General features: G+C 41.3%; 1 protein-coding gene across 7 annotated transcripts in view; it reads right to left on the bottom strand.

Moving 5' to 3' along the window:
• Nucleotides 1-19,814, bottom strand: part of PARD3B (par-3 family cell polarity regulator beta) — a 618,049-nt gene that overhangs the window by 457,546 nt on the left and 140,689 nt on the right. The window contains exon 2 of one of the 7 annotated variants that reach the window (XM_075934325.2): nt 1,960-2,028. The exons of the other annotated variants lie outside the window; for them this stretch is intronic. Within the exon in view, the coding sequence (XP_075790440.2) occupies nt 1,960-1,989 (30 nt within the window). The 5' untranslated portion in view covers nt 1,990-2,028. The remainder of the gene's footprint in view (nt 1-1,959; nt 2,029-19,814) is intronic. 7 annotated transcript variants of the gene reach the window in all.

The following is a 19,814-nucleotide window of genomic DNA, read 5'->3' as shown; positions in this document are numbered from 1 at the left end:
TGCTACTGCATAATTAAAAACAGTCACGGGGAAAAGATTATGCAACAACAGTAACCAATCTAAGTTTCTTTTTAAAAGTTACTTGGAAGAAAACACAGATGGCACTCCAAACAACAATATAAAACATACTTAAAAATAAAATACCATCCTCATTGTGGGACCAATAGAATCCAGGTGGTTCAACTGAGTGCTAAAAGCTGCACTAATCTGCACTTCAGATCTCAGAAAGTATTAACACCTGATACAGTTTAGAAAGGAGGAAAAGAAAGTATGCATGTGTGAATTAATAAACAAATACTTTTAAAGAGCAAAAGAAGAAACACTTTTACACTATCAAATATCTTCACATGGGAGGACTGGAGAATTCCTATATTCACCATAGGTTACAGGACCGTGCATATTCATGTATCTGTGTTCTGCATAAACAATTAGGGATTTCTAAATTAAAAGAAGGCAGAGGCAATTTTATTTACATAGATCACATTTTGTGTAATTCCTTCCCCAACTCTTTCCATCCATCCCAACACTTTTTTAAAACTATGAGAGTCTCTTATGCATAACACCAGTTCATCTACTTCTGCTGCTTATACCTCACTTAAAATCCTAGCCTACAAAGACATCAGAATTTTTTGGCCTTATCTACACTTATTGAGAAACTGACATTCCAGAGATCAATCTCCTGGAGATGGATTCAACAGGTCTAGTAAGGACACGCTAAATCAACTGCTGATGATGCTCCCATCAACTTGGGTATTGCACCACGTTATGAGGCGTGAGGGAGTTTGATGGAAACCCCCTGCAGTAAATCAAACTAAGGTATGTTGACTCCAACTATGCTAGTCACAAAGCTGGAATTGCATACCTTAGTTTGAATTTTCCCATTGTGTACTCCTTGCCTTAGCTGCAGCAGAGATTATTAGGATCACACTGATCAGAGATGGAATTACATAAGGTGGTTCTCCTATGAACCCCTCAAATTTCATTTTTAATTTTGCCTGGTTTCCACTCAGAACTATGACTTGAGCCATACTTGCTTTAAACTCATTAAACTGGGCCTGGATTTTCAGGTTAGTGAGAAAAAGCAGGGGTGTTTCATCTAGTTCCATTATGAAAGCTGAACGCTAATCTGATTATGTTGTCAAACTGAGGATTGTGAACTCTCAATAACAGAGACCCTGTTTTCATGCAAATGCTACTTGCAATGAAAAGATAGGAAAGAAAATGTCAGTAGAATTGTTCCTGTAAGCAAAATGTTTTTCAAATGCTTTCATGAGGTGTCAGCAGCTCTAATTAAAAGTGGATCGTACAGTGAAGCAATGCAGTAGCAGGAAGTCTTCAGTCAAAGCTGTTATACTTGAAATTTATACAGAGGTGAGCAACAGAAGACTGCAAACAATAGCCAGACACGTATGCACAAAGGAATCATACCATGATATATACAATTCAACTATCTGATGGGTCACGTGGTGGTAAAAGTCCAGCTACATAAAACAATATTGAACATATACTTGTAACAGAATTCTAGCAGCCTGTTTCTCACTCTCAGAACTCCAGCAATGCTTACTTCTGAAATCACAACAATTACAGTGGCCACTGTATCCCTCAAGCCTTCTAGGACTCAGTGAGGAATAATACACTAATAAATGCAGTTATAAATATAGGCGAGACCATCATGCAAGCCAATAAAACAGCATGAAAACAGCAAACAAAAATTTAAGTACATTACGTGCTAGAAGCCTGCTAAACAATCAGTGGAGCCACTAGATGATCGAGGTGCTGCAGAAGCACTCAAGGATGATAGAGATGAACACATTTTGTTGGTGAAGAGCCAACATGGCCTTTCTAAATGGAAATGATGCCTTACCAATCTATTAGAATTCCCTGACGGGGTCAACAAACATGTGGACACAGATGATTGAGGGGATATAGTGTATTTAGAGTTTCAGAAAGGTTTCTCACCAAAAGCTCTTTAGGAAAGGAAGCAGTCATGGGATAACAGGAAAGGTCCTCTCATAGATCAGTAAGTGGCTAAAAGATAGGAAACAAAGGATAGGAATAAATGATCAGCGTTCGAAATGGAGAGAGGTAAAGAGAGGTGTCCACTAGGGAGTCTGAAGCAGGACCAATGCTGTTTAGCTTATTCACAAAGTATCTGGGGAAAAAGGTAAACAAGGGGGATCTCACAAATTTGGCTGTGCGAGCAACAGAATGATAATGTTAATAACTTTAAAACACTGCACATTTGAAAACATAATCCCAACTACACATGCAGAATGATGGAGTCTAAATTAGCTGTTACCATTCAAAAACAAAGTTTTTGGAGTAATTGTGGATCACTTTCTGGAAACATCCATTCAATTTGCAGCAGCAGTCAAGAAAGCTAATGTTAGGAGCAATTAGGACAGGCATAGATAATTAAAGATAGAAAATACCATGCCTCTATGTAAATCCATGGCACACCCACATCTTGAAAATTGCAATTAGACCTGGTCATCCCATCTCAAAAAAGATATTGGAATTGGAAAAGGTACAGAGAAGGGCAACAAAAATGATTAATGGTATGGAATTTCTTCTGTATGAGGAGAGATTAATAAGACTAAAACTTTTCAGAGAAGGCCAGAATTATAACAGAGTTCAAGAAAGGAATAGATAAATTCATGAAGTGTAGGCCCATCAATGGCTATTACTCAGGACGGGTAGGAATGTAAGGCCATGCTGTGAGTGTCCCTACCATCTATTTGCCAGAAGCTGAGAGCAGACAATAGGCGATGGAACACTTGATGCTTGCCTGTTCTGTTTTTTCCCTCTGAAGCATCTGGCAAAATATTGGGCTAGATGGACCCGTTATAGCCATTCTTATTTTCTTAAAAGAGATGAGGAATACTTTTGGGATACTCACAAGCGAAAGTATAAATACCACTGAAAAAATCATAATAAATATATCTGTTTCAGCAACGTTCTGTCAATGTTTTTCAAATAAATAAATAAAAGCTCAGAAGGAGGATGACTCAGCAACCACAAGACATCTAAAACCAAACAAATGGTCTTTAAAAATGTATTTTGATTCCTTTTGGTAATGTGTGGGCTCTAACGCAGAAAAAACAACACTATAGAATATGATGCAATGATAGTACACTAATCATTTTGAGTTTATCCAGCATCAGTAAAAAATTATCCAAGACTGTCCATTAATTGCAATTAACTCACATGATCAACTCAAAAAAATGAATCACAATCAGTTTTAATTGCACTAGTAAAATACAAACTATTGATTGAAATGTATTAAATATTTTGGATGTTTTTCTATATTTTCATACATTGATTTCAATTAAAAGACAGAATACAAAGTGTATAGGGCTCACTTTAGATTACAAATATTTGAATTGAAAAATGCAAAAAGAATATTTTTCAATGCCTCATAAAAGTACTGTAGTAAAATCCCTATCATAAAAGTGCAACTTACAAATGTAAATTCTTTTACACAACTGCACTCAAAAACAAAACAATGTTAAACCTCAGAGCCTGCAAGACCACTCTGGCATACTTCTTGTTCTGCCAAAACAGTGCAGACCACTGCATGTTCATTTTTATCATCTGAGTCAGATGCAACAAGTGGAATGTTGATTTTCTCTTCAGACTATCTTTTCGGAGATCTTCCAGAAAAACTTTTCGAAAGAGAGCATCCACACAGCAAAAGCGCATCGAAAAAGCGATTTGCTTTTTCACGAATCATAGAATCATAGGACTGGAAGGGACCTCGAGAGGTCATCGAGTCCAGCCCCCCGCCCTCAAGGCAGAACCAAGCTCCGTCTACACCATCCCTGACAGATGTCTATCTAACCTGTTCTTAAATATCTCCAGAGAGGGAGATTCCACCACCTCCCTTGGCAATTTATTCCAATATTTGACCACCCTGACAGTTAGGAATTTTTTCCTAATGTCCAATCTAAACCTCCCTTGCTGCACTTTAAGCCCATTACTCCTTGTCCTGTCCTCAGAAACCAAGAGGAACAAATTTTCTCCTTCCTCCTTGTGACACCCTTTTAGATATTTGAAAACCGCTATCATGTCCCCCCTTGATCTTCTTTTTTCCAAACTAAACAAGCCCAGTTTATGAAGCCTGGTTTCATAGGTCATGTTCTCTAGACGTTTAATCATTCCTGTCGCTCTTCTCTGTACCCTTTCCAATTTCTCCACATCTTTGGATGCTGATTGGATGCTATCTTGCATTTAAGTTGTGATTACTATGGACAGAGTGGCCACCATGGTACCTGTGCTTTTTCCTTTTTCCTCTTTCCTCTCCTTTTGAAAGAACTCCTTCTTCCCCATCCACACACGCTTTCCTCGTAGAAAGAGGTTTACCGCTGTCGAGAAAAAAAAAACTGTGTTCTTTCCACAGTTGCAGTATGGACGTAAGTGCGGTTTTTCTGGAAAAACACATGTTTTTCCAGAAAAACTCTGCAGTATAGACATGCCCATAGTGGTTCTGGTGCAGTTTTTACAGAGTGTTGCTCTTTTAAGACTTCTGAAAGCATGCTTCTTCCCTCATCCCCCAAAGATTTTGGAAGGCGGGTCAGATTTTTACACCTTGGGTCAAGTGCTGTAGCTATCTTTTAAATCTTACACTGGTAACTTCTTTGTCAACTCTTCTGTGAAATGTTCTTAATTTGAACAACATGTGCTAGGTCATTATCCAAGACTGCTATAACATGAAATATATGGCAAAATAAATTTAAAACAGAGGAGGAGACATACAACTCTCCCTCAAGGCATTTAATGTATTGTTTTTTAACAAGCATCATAAGCATTGAAATATATCCTCTGGAATGGTGGCCTAACCATGAAGGAACATAGAAATGGTTTATCATATCTAGCATATAAATACCTTGCAACACCAGATACAGACATGCCCTGTAAACGGCTGTTCTCACCTTCTGAGGACATTGTAAAAAAGAAGGAAGCAGCATTGTTTCCCATATATGTTAATCACAGCCCTAAAATTATGCTAATTTAACAGAAGATTTTTTTTCTTTAAAAGAATCCAAGAAAACAAGCAGCTCAATAAGTTAAACCCAGAAAAATCTGTAAATTTCAGTGCTGCCGGCCTACTGTATAAAGTGGCAGAAGAGGAGGCATTTACCTACTTCACAGAGGTACTGTGACTATTAATTAATGTTTGTGAAGTTCACTGAAGCTGAAAATTACCATATACTACACTAAATATTAATTACTACTACTACACAGTACTGAAGTTGTTAGCATGCGCTCATTAAAGATACCTTTGTCCAACAAATCAAATAAATTCTTAGTACTATACAAATGAACACTTATTACATATAGACACACTATGACCTAACAAGTATCATCATTATGTGTTATCTGTAGTTTATATATAAACTCTCAGTGCATCTCTCTTGAATAAATTAGTCATGCCATGCTTTAAATGAGCCTGGGGTTCTTTTAAATTATGCCTTCTGGCTGGTCACTGTACCATTTCAGTTCTATTCTTAAGGGCCAGTATACCACCTAAGAACAGTTAGAAATATTATAAAACATTGATTCAGGAACTCAAGAGAAGTACATCAATAAACAGAAACACTACAACATATTTTCCCTAAAATAATTACAAGATGCTGGCTCTGCTCCTAAGCAATTATTATATTAGTTTGCCCCTGGTCCCTACAGGGTTATGCAAATTTAAAAAAAAAAAACTAACTATCCTGTCCATGGGCAAGTAATTTGTGTGCTGAAACATATCAGCTGTAAGTTCCTGTGAGATAACAAGACTTTTTATACACTCCACTGTATTTTCAAATGCTATGGGGAACATATAGGCAACTAGCCAAAAGAGATGGAGATAGAGAGGAGCAGATGACTTTGAAGGCCTGTGGTTACATTAAATCTTTAGCTCCTCCTCTAGGCTTTTTCTCTCAGGATGTCAACGCCAGCCTTCATTTACATGCTTTCAGTCTCCCATACCCTATATTGAAAAAGCAAGAAATTATATTAAAACTAGTTGTCTAGAAATGAGCGATTCAAAGAACAGAAAACACCTGTTAGCAGCTAGTGCTGAGGTAAACACATAATGGCTCACACCCTTCCTCTTTACAGGAAATACCATTTATCTCCTGTTGAGAATTTCTATTGCATATAAGAAATGAAGCTCACCCAAAAGCCATCAAAATATTTTTTCCTTTTAAGGCTGAGAAAACATTCCACAATTTCACCAATTATTTCAAACACAGCCATACTATTGCTATTCTCCAAATGAGCATTCCTTCGAAACACCAGTACATGACAATTTAAGCCTCTATAGTGCCTGGCCTCTAGGTATAGTTGGCAAACTCTCATCTAAAATTAATCTGGTACTAGGAAGATCAACAATCTGAGATCCAAAATCACAACATGCATCGAACTCTCCGGGCAGACTCGCCCGGTAAAAATTTCTACTTTTCAGTCTTAAAAATGTAAATGGTCAACCCTCAGATTGTTTACCTAACAAACTTTACTCAAAGGTTTAAATATTTGAAATCTACCAAAATCTTAAATAAATCTGCCACCATCACAGCACTGGGCATTCACATTCCCCAGATAGATTCTTTCCTTCTCATCCATAGACCCAGAATCCCCTTCCCTCTTGCTCCCCTTCACCCATCTGCGTTCTCTGACAAGACCGCTTGGAGCACAATCTACTTCCCCACTAAAGCAGAAGGAATTTTCTGGTAAGATTCTGTAAGAAATACACAGTACTATTAAAACATAATTTAATACATCTAAAAGCTAGAAACAGTATTAAAGTGCTCAAATAATTCAGTGCCATTGAACAAGGATCTGGTGTTGTCAACCATTCAAAAATCAGGAGAGTCCAGACACAAACAATTATGATATCTTAAAAGTTGTGAGATTTAAACAAAATAAATTCTGGGTACGTTTTATTTGCTTTCTGGCTCTAGAGCCTTTAGAACAGGGTCGGGCAAAATATGATCAGGAAAGCCAGCTGCTGCAGGGCCATGTGAATCTCTGAATGCTGAGAGCCCAAGGCAGGGGCAGAGGCTTCTCACACTACTCCCGCCCCCAGTAGCTCCCACTGGCCACTTTCTGACCAATAAAAGCTGCCTGTTTGCAGGACAGGCAGCATATGAAGTGCCCCCCCGCGCCAGGCTCACAGTGTTTGCAGCATAAACATAGCCTTTTTAGCTCCTGTGAAAATGTACAGGGACGTGGAAAGCTGGGACCCTAGCTAAAGAACCTGCTGAGCTGATGGCTAGGAGCCACCCAGATAAGGTCTCCCAGCCAGAGTCTGTCTCTGGCACCCCAGCCCCCTCTAACTCTCTGTCCCCTTTATTCCCCCTACCCCATGCAACCCAAATCTTCTGCACCCCTGCTCCAGCCCCCAGACATCTTTCTAGACACTGCAGCCCCTCTTACCCCCCTCCTCAGGTCACAACTCCTTCCCATACCTTGCACCTCACTCCACGATCCCTGGTCATAGGCCAAATTCCTGTACCCCCTGCTGTCCCAGGTTACAACCCCTCCCAGACCCTGCACCCCCTCCTGTACCCCAGTTCACTGTCCCTTATCACAATATCCTCCTTCACACAAACATCCTCCTAGATCCCACACTCCAATTCCTTACCCCTTCTACATGCAACCACTATCCCAGACCCCCGCACCTCCTTCATTAATATAATGGAAGTGCATAGCCCTCGACCACTTACCAAATTCTTGGAGTGGCCCCCCATCAAAAATTACTGCCCACTCCTGCTTTAGAGGCTACGTTTCCATACTTAAAGTGCCTGAGGTGTCTAAGCTCCAGTGTCAAGGCATCCACACAGCTGCTTACAGCTAAGTCCAGCAGCTCAGCACTCAATACACTTACGCTCCACAAAGATTCACACACGAGGCATTTTTCTGCCTATGTGATCTTTGGGACCTAATTTACGGGCATTCTGAGAGCACACCATAACACACATCCAGAGATCAGAACACAGGACCAGGGTTCTCCCCTCTGCCTGAGTTGAAACAGCTATTTGAATTACAGGACAGTAAGAAAGGTCATAGTGAGCCAGACTAATGGTTGACCTAGCCTAGTATCCTGTCTCCGACAGATGCTAGTACCAAATGCTTCTGGCAATTGGAGGTTTTGGGGACACAGAGAATGAGGCTGAGTCCCTGACAGCCACTGAAGGACCTATCTTCCATGAATAGAGTCTTGTGCGTCCCCATTTCAGGCTGAGGACTGGCACTGAAGAGAAGCTAGAAGGTGAAGAGGACTGGTGGGGAAGGGTGGCAAATAAACCATTTTCCTTCCTTTGCCTTTTATATAAATAGCTTTAAACAATAAAAAAAAATTCACTGAAATTCTAAAAAAAATTAAAAAGATTCACAAACAGATGCAATAAACCTGTCACAACTTCTATGCAGTAGTTTCATGGCTGCCAATGCTAATTAAAAACTGAAAATATCTGACCTACACCTTACTTTCTTTTAATAACATAATGATCAAGTCATATAGAAATGTGCTAATTTTTGCAGTTTTTAAAATTGAAAAGCCATCATTTTATTAGGCCATTAGATACCATTTTCTTACCTCTTTTCCTGGCAACTAACTGTAAATGAAATGTTCTGCAGCAATGAAAATTATAGGAGTACATTTATAGCAGCACTCTTGTAAGCTGATGGAGATAAGGCACAAATGACAGAGGGCAACTACAGCACCCAACAATTACAACCTCCAGGTTACTTCAGAATGTAGAATCTTCTTTTTAAAAAAGTTATTCTTGTAAACCTGAACAAGTACAGCAGATGTATTATGTGTGTCGTATTGGTGTTGCTATAATTTGAATTTTTTTAAAGCAAAATATTTTAAATTTGTTCAGTTTGTCGAGGTTCCCCTTCCCCTGCATACTCCAAACAGAACACTACTACCTCATACAAAAAACCAAGATAAAAAAGAATTGAAAGGAGTTTCTTCCACTTCATTTTAACAATACTCCATATTTTGTATGCCTCCACTCAAGAAAAAAGAAAACACAAGGCAAGCTATCAATCAGTTGCACTACTTAAAGTCAAATTTTTCAAACCTGAATGGCCAAAGGTAGCTACTTAAGTGTGCAGGTAGACCTAGCCATGTGAAGGGCCTGGTTTACAACAGGGGAAAGAAATGCCTGAAGATGGGATCTGTGGGTGCTTCTCAGGTTACTTATTTTGGCACTTAGATATGGATTCAGATGCAAAACGAACCATGTTTGCCAGCTTTGGCAAAGTACATACTTCTGTAATTTAGAGCCATTTTCAGAGTACAGGCAGTCCCCGGGTTACGTACAAGATAGGGACTGTAGGTTTGTTCTTAAGTTGAATCTGTATGTAAGTCAGAACTGGCATCAGCCGCTGCTGAAACTGATCAGTTTCAACCACGGCTGAATCTGGACGCCAGTTCTGACTTACATACAGATTCAACTTAAGAAACCCAGGTGTCCCCAAGTCAGCTGCTGCTGAAACTGATCAGCGGCTGATTCCAGGAAGCCTGGGGCAGAGCAACTCTGCCTGGGGCTTCCTGTAGTCAGCCGCTGGTCAGTTTCAGCACCGGCTGACTTGGGGACACCTGGGGCAGAGCAGCTGGGGTGCTGCTGGGTTGCTCCAGTAGCGCGGCTCCTCGGCTCTACTGAAGCAACCCAGCAGCACCCCAGCTGCTCTGCCCCAAGAGTCCTGATTCAGCCGCTGCTGAAACTGACCAGCAGCGGCTGAATCAGGACGCCTGGGGCAGAGCAGCTGGGGTGCTGCCGGGTTGGTCCGGAGCAGCGCTGCAGGACCAACCCGGCAGCCCCCAGCTGCTCTACCCCAGGGGTAGGCAAGAAAAGCCTGGTCTGCGGGGGGGGGGGGCACTAGCTGCAGCCCCCCTTCCCAGCAGACCAGGGGGACAGGAGCAAAGCCTTGGAGCACGCCCGCAGCGGGACAGCCCAAGCGCGCCCGGGCTGTCCCGCTGCGGGCGTGCTCCAAGGCTTTGCTCCCCGTCTCCCTGCAGACGAGGGGGACAGGAGCAAAGCCGCCCAGGCGGGGGGAGTCACGCTGCCTGGGCGGCTTTGCTCCGGGGCAAACGAGCAAAGCCGCCCAGGCAGCGGGACTCCCCCCGCCTGGGCGGCTTTGCTCAGGTGTCCCTGGTCTGCTGGGGGGGGGGGGGGGTCCAGCGGCTTTGCTGGACTCCCCCCCCCCCCCCCCAGCAGACCAGGGAGACCGGGAGAAGCTTTTCTCGCCCCGGAGGACACGGGTGGCGATCCGCCGCCCGTGAGCTCCGGGGCGAGAGAAGCCCTGTTCATAAGTGCGGATCCGACATAAGTCGGATCCGCGTTAGTCGGGGACTGCCTGTACTTCAAAACAAAAAATAAACATTTAAAACACTGAACTAAGCTAAATAGGAGCTAGCTATTAACTTACCTTCAGTAAATTATCAGAAAACAGGATAACAAAACCAGAATTTCCCTGTTAAATTGTAGGCTCACAGGACTGGAAGGGACCTCAAAGGTCATCTAGTCCAGTCCCCATGTCAGGACTAAGTATTATGCAGATCAACCCTGATTAGTGTTTGTCTAAACTTCTCTTAAAAATCTCTAGTGATGGAGATTCCCTAGGCAATTTATGGCAGTTCTTAACCACCCTAACCGTCTACCTCAACTGCTGCAATTTAAACCCATTATTTCTTGCCCTAGCAGCTGAGGTTAAGGAAAACAATTACACACACCCCTCAATTCTGAGATTAAGGAGAACAATTACCTTCCCCTTCATTCTCCTTCTAACAACCTTTTACATACTTGAAAATTATGATGTCCCCTCTCAGTCTTCTCAAGACTAAACAAATCCAGTTGCTTAAAATTTGGTTTTTCCCCATATAGGTCATGTTTTCTGGCCTTTAATCAGTGTTCCTGTTCTTCTCTGGACTTTCTCCAATTTGTCCACATCTTTCCAGAAATGTGGTGCCCAGAACAGTACGCAGTACTCCAGCTGAGGCCTAATCAGCACGGAGTGGAGCTGAAGAATTATTTCTCTTGTCTTGCTTACAACATTCCTACTAAAACATATGTTCCATCTTTTGTTCCCGTGAGAATCATTGTAAATGTATTCTGAGAAATATATAGTCTACAAATAAGAGAAAAAGGAATCAGTTCAAGATGGACAAAATTACTGTAATGCCTAACAACAGAACTACTATGACAAATACTTAAACGGAGAGGCTTCAGCCAATTTTATTTATGTTTTCACATGAATAAGTTATTCCAAAACAGACCCCCATGTCACATTTAAATATTTAACAGCTAAACAGCCTTTATTATCCTATATTAACACACCATCAATTACCCAAAAAGGTTGCACATGTATTTGCTGCAAAATATAATATATTTATTAAATTGCAGTTGAGTAGTGTCCCAGTAACAACAATTTATGAACTAGCACGCAAGTGAAGACTTAAGTTTGGGAATAAGTTAAAGGATTACTGCTTTAAAGTACTGTGGAAAAACAAGGTGGGTAAAGTAATATATCTTTTATTGAACCAATTCCTGTTGGTGAAAAAGACAAGCTTTTATTAGGTCTAGGTAGCTCAAAAACTTGTTTCTTTCACCAACAGATGTTAGTCTAATAGAAGATATTACCTCACCCACCCTGACTATCTAATACCCTGGAACCAACATGGCTACTCCACCACTTAAAATAATGCAGTATTCTACAGCAATAAAAAAGTATACAGTATAGTACCAGTACTGTGCACAGAACATTACTATGTAATACAGTAATATTTGGACACAAGTTATGCAAATTAGAATTAGATGAATCAGGAGATTAATAATAGGATATGAAATCTCTTTCTAGGTTGTCAGTTCAAGTACAGCCTGAGATCAAAGTGACCAAAATTTGTCACTATCTAATGGTCAAATGATGACCTATATTAAGAAAAATTAGTGCAGAAGGATCATTTTAGGACCAGAAAGCAAAAGGGACTTTCAATGAAATTAAACTGTTAAAAATGATCAAAGAAAGCATTTTAAGAAGCAATACATAATAGACCTATGAAATTCACTACTATAAAATACTGAAAACAAGGGCTTAACAGAATTCAAAAATATGGTTGTCTGCCTATATGGATAATGAGAACATTCACGCTGTGGATTCCACGGTAACATTGGAAAGGGTTGAACATGGATAAAGATATAAACCCTTAAATTTCAAGCATTAACTGAAGGGGATTAGAAAGCAACTTCAACCATGGGCAAGGTATTTTGTATTAGTTACTGGAGATGTTAAAATGCCTGTTATTAAGTAACCATGTGGTTGCTGAAAATTTCAGCAGTTACATGGTTACCTATGGGGCAGCAGTCAGCTCCTAGAAAGCTGGTGTGCACTAGCAGCCAGCTTTTAATCTGGCTCCCTGCGCTTATCAGGAGTCTGTGTGTAACAGTCCACATGAAAGGATAAGCCCAGATTCACGGGTTAACAGTGTGTGTGGGGTTACACTTTCTTATCCCATATATGTGGATTTTATATCTTTCATAGCAAACAGTCAGAGACAGGCAGTCAGAAAAGTTGCACCACTGATCCATTCCTGAAAAAGGAGAACATTCTTATGGTTTAAGACACCAGAATGGAATTCAGAGGAGTTAAGTTTTGTTCCAGAGTGCATTACAGACTTCATGTGTAACATTAAAACCAGGGCTTTTGTACCCAAGTACCCCATTTGTAAGGCATGGATACTACTACCTCATGGGGGGATTTATGGTAACAAATCCACTAAAACAAAAAGATCAAGATTTTAAATGCTGTCAAAAAGCCTATAAACAAATTAAAACTATTAAAAAAAAATCTGATCCACAGTGTCAGTTATGTTGCTACATAAAGAAAAGCTTCAGTCAAATACCCAGTGGATGTTCATGCACATCAGAAAACAATCACATACCAATACTGAAATACTTGTTGGCAATCCAGCACAGGATTTGAGAGTGAACTACACACTTGCTCTCAGAAGTGGCCCTTCCAGGGATGAGGCACATCAGCAAATCTTACACCTAGGAAACTTTGCACACTCATTGCATGTTCGGCACACAGAGGACTTCAGTCGCCATGGCTGTCCACATAGCAGCATCAGAATGAAGTACAACATCCAAACCACCACAATAATGTTTGTGTAGAAATTCTATGACCTTTTCCCTGTTATCTTGCAAATAATCCATAGCCTGGCGCCATTCACCTCTGCGCCCTCCAGGCTGAAGGCAAGTTGACATATAAAAAGGAAGAGTCAAAGTAACAAGAAATGAACCAACATTTAGAGAGCTAAAGCACACCGTAAGAGAGATAATTTATTCCCATACCACTTGAAAAATTAACTAATTTCAGTAAGTTACTAGCATGACTATCTAAATACATAAATAGTAGAAGGACATTACTAATCCAGTTACAACATCCAACAAAGTAATTTGTTACAATTAACTTATCAGAGGAAGCAGGTGACCTTTAATAAACTACCATTTTAAGAAATACACAGGAAACCTATTTGAGTAATAAGCCAAAGCCCGTCTATCATGCTAAATGCTCACATGCCTCAGGTGCTTTTCGAGGCACAAGGCAAAATTATGGGAATGGCACTGTAGAGAAGAGGATGAGCCAGAAAGCGCTTGTTTACTGTAACCGTTCTGACAAATGACATTCTGCTACTACTCATCATGCCCCCTACACTTATGAAGAATGGAGCAGTTAATTATCTATACCAAACAAATGCTTTTAGAAAAGAAAAAGCTGTTTATCAGCTTCTTCAAGTTGTCTGCACTTCCAGCCTCCTCTACTTGCATACTTTTCAGACAGGCCCTATACGTGCTACCATCACATTCACTCTCCTGGCAGTTTCAATAATGTCTGCGTTCATCAGTGGAGCACACTTTTCAAATTAGAAAAGCAAGTTAGACAATGTCTCTTCAGTTAGAGAACATTTATGAGCTAGTGCATGTTTCTACTTTTCAGAAGCTTCTCATAGACAAATGACACATACTGAAATTATACCTGATCTATGCACCTGTAACTGTCAGGAATCACCTTCTGACACCTCTTTTAGAAGAAAGGTGGTACAAAATGTCTTAAACTGAGAATTCTGGTAGGGGCTACAAATGAATTGACACACAAAGCCAGGGACTTTTCTTCGTCTACAAAAGATCTTATAGCTCCATCTAGCTCTGCATAATGGAACTCAGTTTCAGCATCATTTGCATGTAATACAAATAGTGACTGTGTAACTGGCATTAATGTGTTTTTACTTTTTTAAAAAATAAAAACAATTGATTCTAAACATTTCCTTTATTGATATGACTATTCTGATCTTTTCCTATTTAGGTAACAGTCTTGCCAAAACAAAGGGAGAGGAATTAGGCTTTTCCTGCTTTTAATCTACAGATGTTCTGCAATACCACATTAGTTTCACATGCGTTTTACCTACTCTAATTCAAGACGAGAAAAGATGAACCCCTTTCCAAAGTTATCATTCACTGATGTAGCAGCATTAGATGCACCTGAGCTACAGGATCAGTACTGCTCAACAAGTCAATAGAGGCCTCAGAGAAATATGCAGACTGTAAAACAATGGAGACTAAATTCTCCTAAACATGAGTTAGTTCTCCTGCACGAGTTAATCAATATCTTTGTGAATGTTTAGTCCTGTGCATGTTAAATATTGGAAAATGTGTCCTTGAAATAACATGTGCAACTGGAAACTATGTCATCAGTTATTAACTTTTAAAATGAAACATCCTTGTTACTGTTACTCATTCTGCTGCCAAACTTATCCACTACTTTTATGTGATATCTGCAAGAGGTGGTGTCAATAAAAATATATGCAAAACTCTAGCGGTTAAAGAGAACGTTTAAAAATGTTTACAGTATTTTCCTCAATTTCTATTTTTGACAGTACTCATTTAATTAGGAGTTTAAGCTAGACCGAGAGCTTTGTCTACAGGATTGAGACTAACTGAAGCATCTATGTCTTGACATCATATTTTCTTGTAACAAGAATTATTAAACTGATTTCTGATGTAACTTCAAATAACACAGCTCACTTTAAACAGAGTAGCATTTCACTGATTTGTATGTATGACTAGGAGATGCTCTGTGAGTTACAGACCTTTGCAAACCAGTCAAAAAGCAAACTATATTAAATACCCTAGGGTTTTGTTCTGTAGTACACACATTTACCTCATTTTGACACTTGTAATTTACAGTATTTTTAAATCATAGCAGGTTCTATATATTTTGCATAAGTTATAAAGATATAGGCTGTGTCTATACTTAACAATTTAAAGCACTTTAAACTGAAAATGTGGCCACAGCACTCCCAGCACCCTATGTAAACCACTTCTGAGAGGGGAGTAGCCTGCTTCCTGCTGGCACTTTACAGCACTGTAGCTTTCTGAGCTCAGTGGGGTGGCGTTGTTTTCACATCCCTAAGTCAGAAAGTTTCAGTACTATAAAATGCCAGTGTCAACTTGGCCTTACTAACCTAAAATCTGTCTACACCAACGAGAGGCTAGAAACTATGCTCTTTGTGAGACTGTGGTTACTTTGGGTACGTCTATACTACAAGCTTCTTTCGAAAGCAGCTTTTTCAGAAGAGATGTTCCAAAAAATCTTCTTTCGAAAGAGAGCGTCCACGCTTCAAACGTGGATTTAAAAAGTGATGTGCTATTTCGAAATATAGCGTCCATGCTCATTGGACGCTCTCTCTCATAAAAGGCCACCCAGAACCACTTCAGCCAGGGCATTATGTCAGCAGTTCCTTCCGGGTGCTGTTGCCTACGGCTATCTGAGGCGTGTGCTCCTGGGGTCTTCCCAAGTGCTCAGGCACCTCCTCTCATTCTGTTTTGTGTGTTTCTATGTTTCCTTCTGCAGGTGGTGAGGGCCATCAACTCCATCTTGCTGCGCAGTGTCATCCAAGTCGGACTTCTGGACCCCGTCGTGACTGGATCTGGTGCCCTTGGATACCCAAACTGTAGAGGAGAGATCAATGGGACCCACATCTCGATACGTGCACCACAGCACCAAGCGCCCAATATCTCAACAGAAGGACTACCTCTCCATGGTGCTGCAGGCCCTGGTTGACCACCTGGGACAGTTGCAGAGTGTCAGGCTGGGCACACAATGCCTGCATATTTAGGAACTCTAGGCTCTACCGCCGGCTGGAACATTCTTCCCCCAGCAGGACATTGTGGTTGGGGATGTGCAGATGCCAAATTGCACCGTGGGTGACATGGCCTACCCACTGATGCTGTGGCTCATGAAGCCCTACACTGACCACCTGGAACTGAGCATGGAACAATTTAACATGCACCTGAACTGGGTTCGCATGCAGGTGGAATGCGGCTTTAGGCGCCTCAAGGCCCGGTTCACGTGCCTTGACGTGGGGAAGCACAACACCCCCAAGGTGGTCTCTACATGTTGTGGGCTCCACAACCTTGTGGAGAGCAAAGGGGAGTCCTTCCTCCCAGAGTGGGGGATACAGGCTGGTGGCAAGGGGAGGCTGTTTGAATAGCTGCGGACAGCTTCCATCCACCAGGCCCATCACGCTGGGGTGCGCATCCAGGAGGCCCTGAGGGAGCAGATCTCTGAAGGAGCCTTAGATGGAATCTTTATTTTTCCAAATTAAGTTTCCTTTCCTTGTAATTTAGAAACTTCTTTGATGAAAACAGTTAGACTGCTTGTCTGACCAATTGCTGAAATCCCCTATAAATTGGTGTTTTGTAAATTACAGTACATTTGACTGTAGATCTGAGACATCTTCCTGTTTTTATTTGTCATAGCAGTCTGTAGCAGATACTCAGTCACTTCTTTATTTTCATTCTTTAAATTTTTCCTTAAAGGATTTAGTCATTGGCAGAATGTAACTTAATAGCACTGTACATAATTTTGACAACCTCTCTTTTCCCTTTATCACTTCATCTCTCCTTTATAGCTCATATTACTTGCAGTATAGTGATAAACTTGTTATGAGAATCCTCCCAATGACATTTCTATTATGTTCTCTAGATCCTGCATCCTTTAATGTCACTTCACTTCCAGTTCTAGCTCGTGTGTCACCTCACATCTGAGTAGTTAAATTGTGCTCTGATTCTTCCTATTTTGTTTCAAAGATCTTCTATCTTGTCTTGCTTTATATACTAGAAGCAAAGAGTAGATCAACTGAAGACATGAAAAGGACCTTTTTCCAATTCCTAGGAACACCTAGGAAAAAAAAATCTATATTTTGAACTTAGTAGATCAGTATTCCTTTCCTATTATTATTGGCTTTTAAACTTAGTTCCCCTTCCCTCCACCACTCTGTGCTAAAATATCTTCACATTTTTTAAAACAGGACCGAGTCTTAGATTATATTCTTTGAATAACAATATACAAGTAAAGGACAAGTAGATGTATTTAGCTTTCAATATAGCCATGCCCAAACTGTTTAATAAATGTTTAATACATCATTCAATTGATACAAAAGAGTTTTGAATTTGAATACACATACAGATGTGCAGATATCACAATTTCAGCACTCAAATTAAGTCACATACTTCCAGTGAGTAAGAAGGATGTGATGTAAAGTATGTGCAAATTTAGTCCTTACTAAAAACGATTAAGAGTCCAGAAGAAGAAGTGTTAGAAGCAAGTTAAGTAACTAGTTCTGACTGTATTTTGGCCACCCACTGTGATGGAGAACAACAAAAATCAAGAACTAATGATGTGTGGAAAGATTTAAACCACAAGAGCATGATTTACTGACACTAGAATTTTCCCTTATCCTTTATGTCACCAAAATAAATGAAACATGTATTTCGGTATTTGGACTGGGATTTTCAAAGGAGCCTAATGAAATGAGGCACTCAACTTCCATTGACTTGTAGTGGTACTGAACACCTAACTCCCTTGGACCCATTTGAAAATCCCAGCCAAGTGAGTGCTTGTGAACTGTCACATTTTTATGTGTAATGGTTTCAACATCCCCTTGAAGCCCCTTAAGGAACTTTTCGATAAATTGTATACGTTTTGAAATGTTCTGTTTAATAATTTATTATTACAGTCAAACACATTTTAGCATAAGTTACATATATTTTGGCCTTCCTCTTTCATATTTTAAATCATTAAAGTGAAAATGCCAAACAATGTATCATAAATACATTTTTTTTTAAATCCTTTAAATTAAGGTCAAATATTTCTCTAAATGAAACAGAATAAAAGTTCAGGAACTGATCTGGATGATTTTAAAGAAGCATGTATGCTTATAATTAATAATGCAGGTGGACATTAACAACACTGTCATGCTAACTTTGTGGCTAGAACATGCTGTTTTCATGTTAATCTATTTAAAATTCCTTAGTTTAAAGCATGAACAATAAGGGCTATATAACATTCTTTTAATGAGGTTAAACTTTATTGTTCCAATAATATTCTCCCTGACACTACTAGGAAATTCTCTAAAAACAAGTGAGTTTTAAGTTTTGCTGTGGATTATACTCTAGGGCAGCGTTTCCCAAACTATGGGCCCGGTACCGGGCCACGGGAAAAAAAATGCCAGGCCTCAGCGTGGCTGCCGGGAGCAGAGCAGAGCGGGGCGAGCTGGAGGGGGAGGGGGTTGAAACAGCCACCGGGAAGCAGGGTTGGAGACAGCAGGGCTGTCCCACGGAGATCCGGGCGTGCAGGGAAAGCAGGGCTGGGGGGCAGCGGGGATGTCCCACAGATCAAGGCAGCAAAAGCAGAGCTGGGGGCAGCAGGGCTGCCCCGCAGAGATCTGGGTGGGCGGCCGGCGGAAGCAGGGGTGGGGATAGCGGGGCTGTCCGGCGGAGATCGGGGAGGGCAGGAGGCAGAACCAGGGCTGGACAGGAGCCAGTGGAAGGCTGGCCGGGGGAGGAGGAGGGGAAAACCAGCTGCCGGAAGCAGGGCTGGATGGGGGCGGCGGGGCTGGTCGGGGTGGTCATCAGGGGAATGGGGCTGACTGGCCACTGGAAGCAGGGCTGGATGGGGGCGGCGGGGCTGGTCATCAGGGGAATGGGGCTGACTGGCCACCGGAAGCAGGGCTGGATGGGGGCGGCGGGGCTGGTCGGGCTGGTCATCAGGGGAATGGGACTGACTGGCCACCGGAAGCAGGGCTGGATGGGGGCCGCGGGGCTAGACTGGGGAGATCGGGAGGAGAAGGGGGGCGGAGCTGGACTGACCTGGGCACATGCAGACCCTGCAGATGAGTGAGTCTGGCCGGGGATTCCATCCCCCCCCCCCCCGCCATATACCCTCCCTCGAGTAGTTGCGAACCACCTGGCAGGTAGACACGCTCAGGCAGTATGAGCACATCTACCAGCCAGGCAGTTCGCAGCTAAGGACTGATACACCTCATTATAATAAAACTTACCTAATTAGAAAATACCAGGCATTTCATGTGTCTGGTAATTTCTCAATTTCTTTCCTGGACAAAACCTTCAAATATTGGACTATCCAGTACAAAACCTGACACCTGGCAACCCTAACCTTCCTTGCACTCTCCCTGCTAGCCAGATGCCCTACCCCCAATCTGCTCCTGTTCCCGCCTCCTGGAGTGCTCATGTGGCGTCGAGTCCCCCAAGCTCTGGCCCAGGCTGGGTGGAGGATGTGGCCAGGTGAAACTCTGAAAATTTATTCATTTTTCAATTTTTTTTTAATATGCATTTCCATTTTTGAGCTGCAAAAAACAGTACTGAAAAAAAATGGATTCCAACTAAAGTAAAAAGTTTGGGAAACCCTGGTCTAGCCAGCTTTCTATCCATCTTACAGTCCATGTATCC

Source organism: Pelodiscus sinensis, chromosome 7, assembly GCF_052426305.1.
Source record: "Pelodiscus sinensis isolate ZL-2025 chromosome 7, ASM5242630v1, whole genome shotgun sequence".
NCBI classification, from domain to species: Eukaryota; Metazoa; Chordata; order Testudines; family Trionychidae; genus Pelodiscus; species Pelodiscus sinensis.
This window is presented reverse-complemented; position numbering and strand designations above follow the sequence as displayed.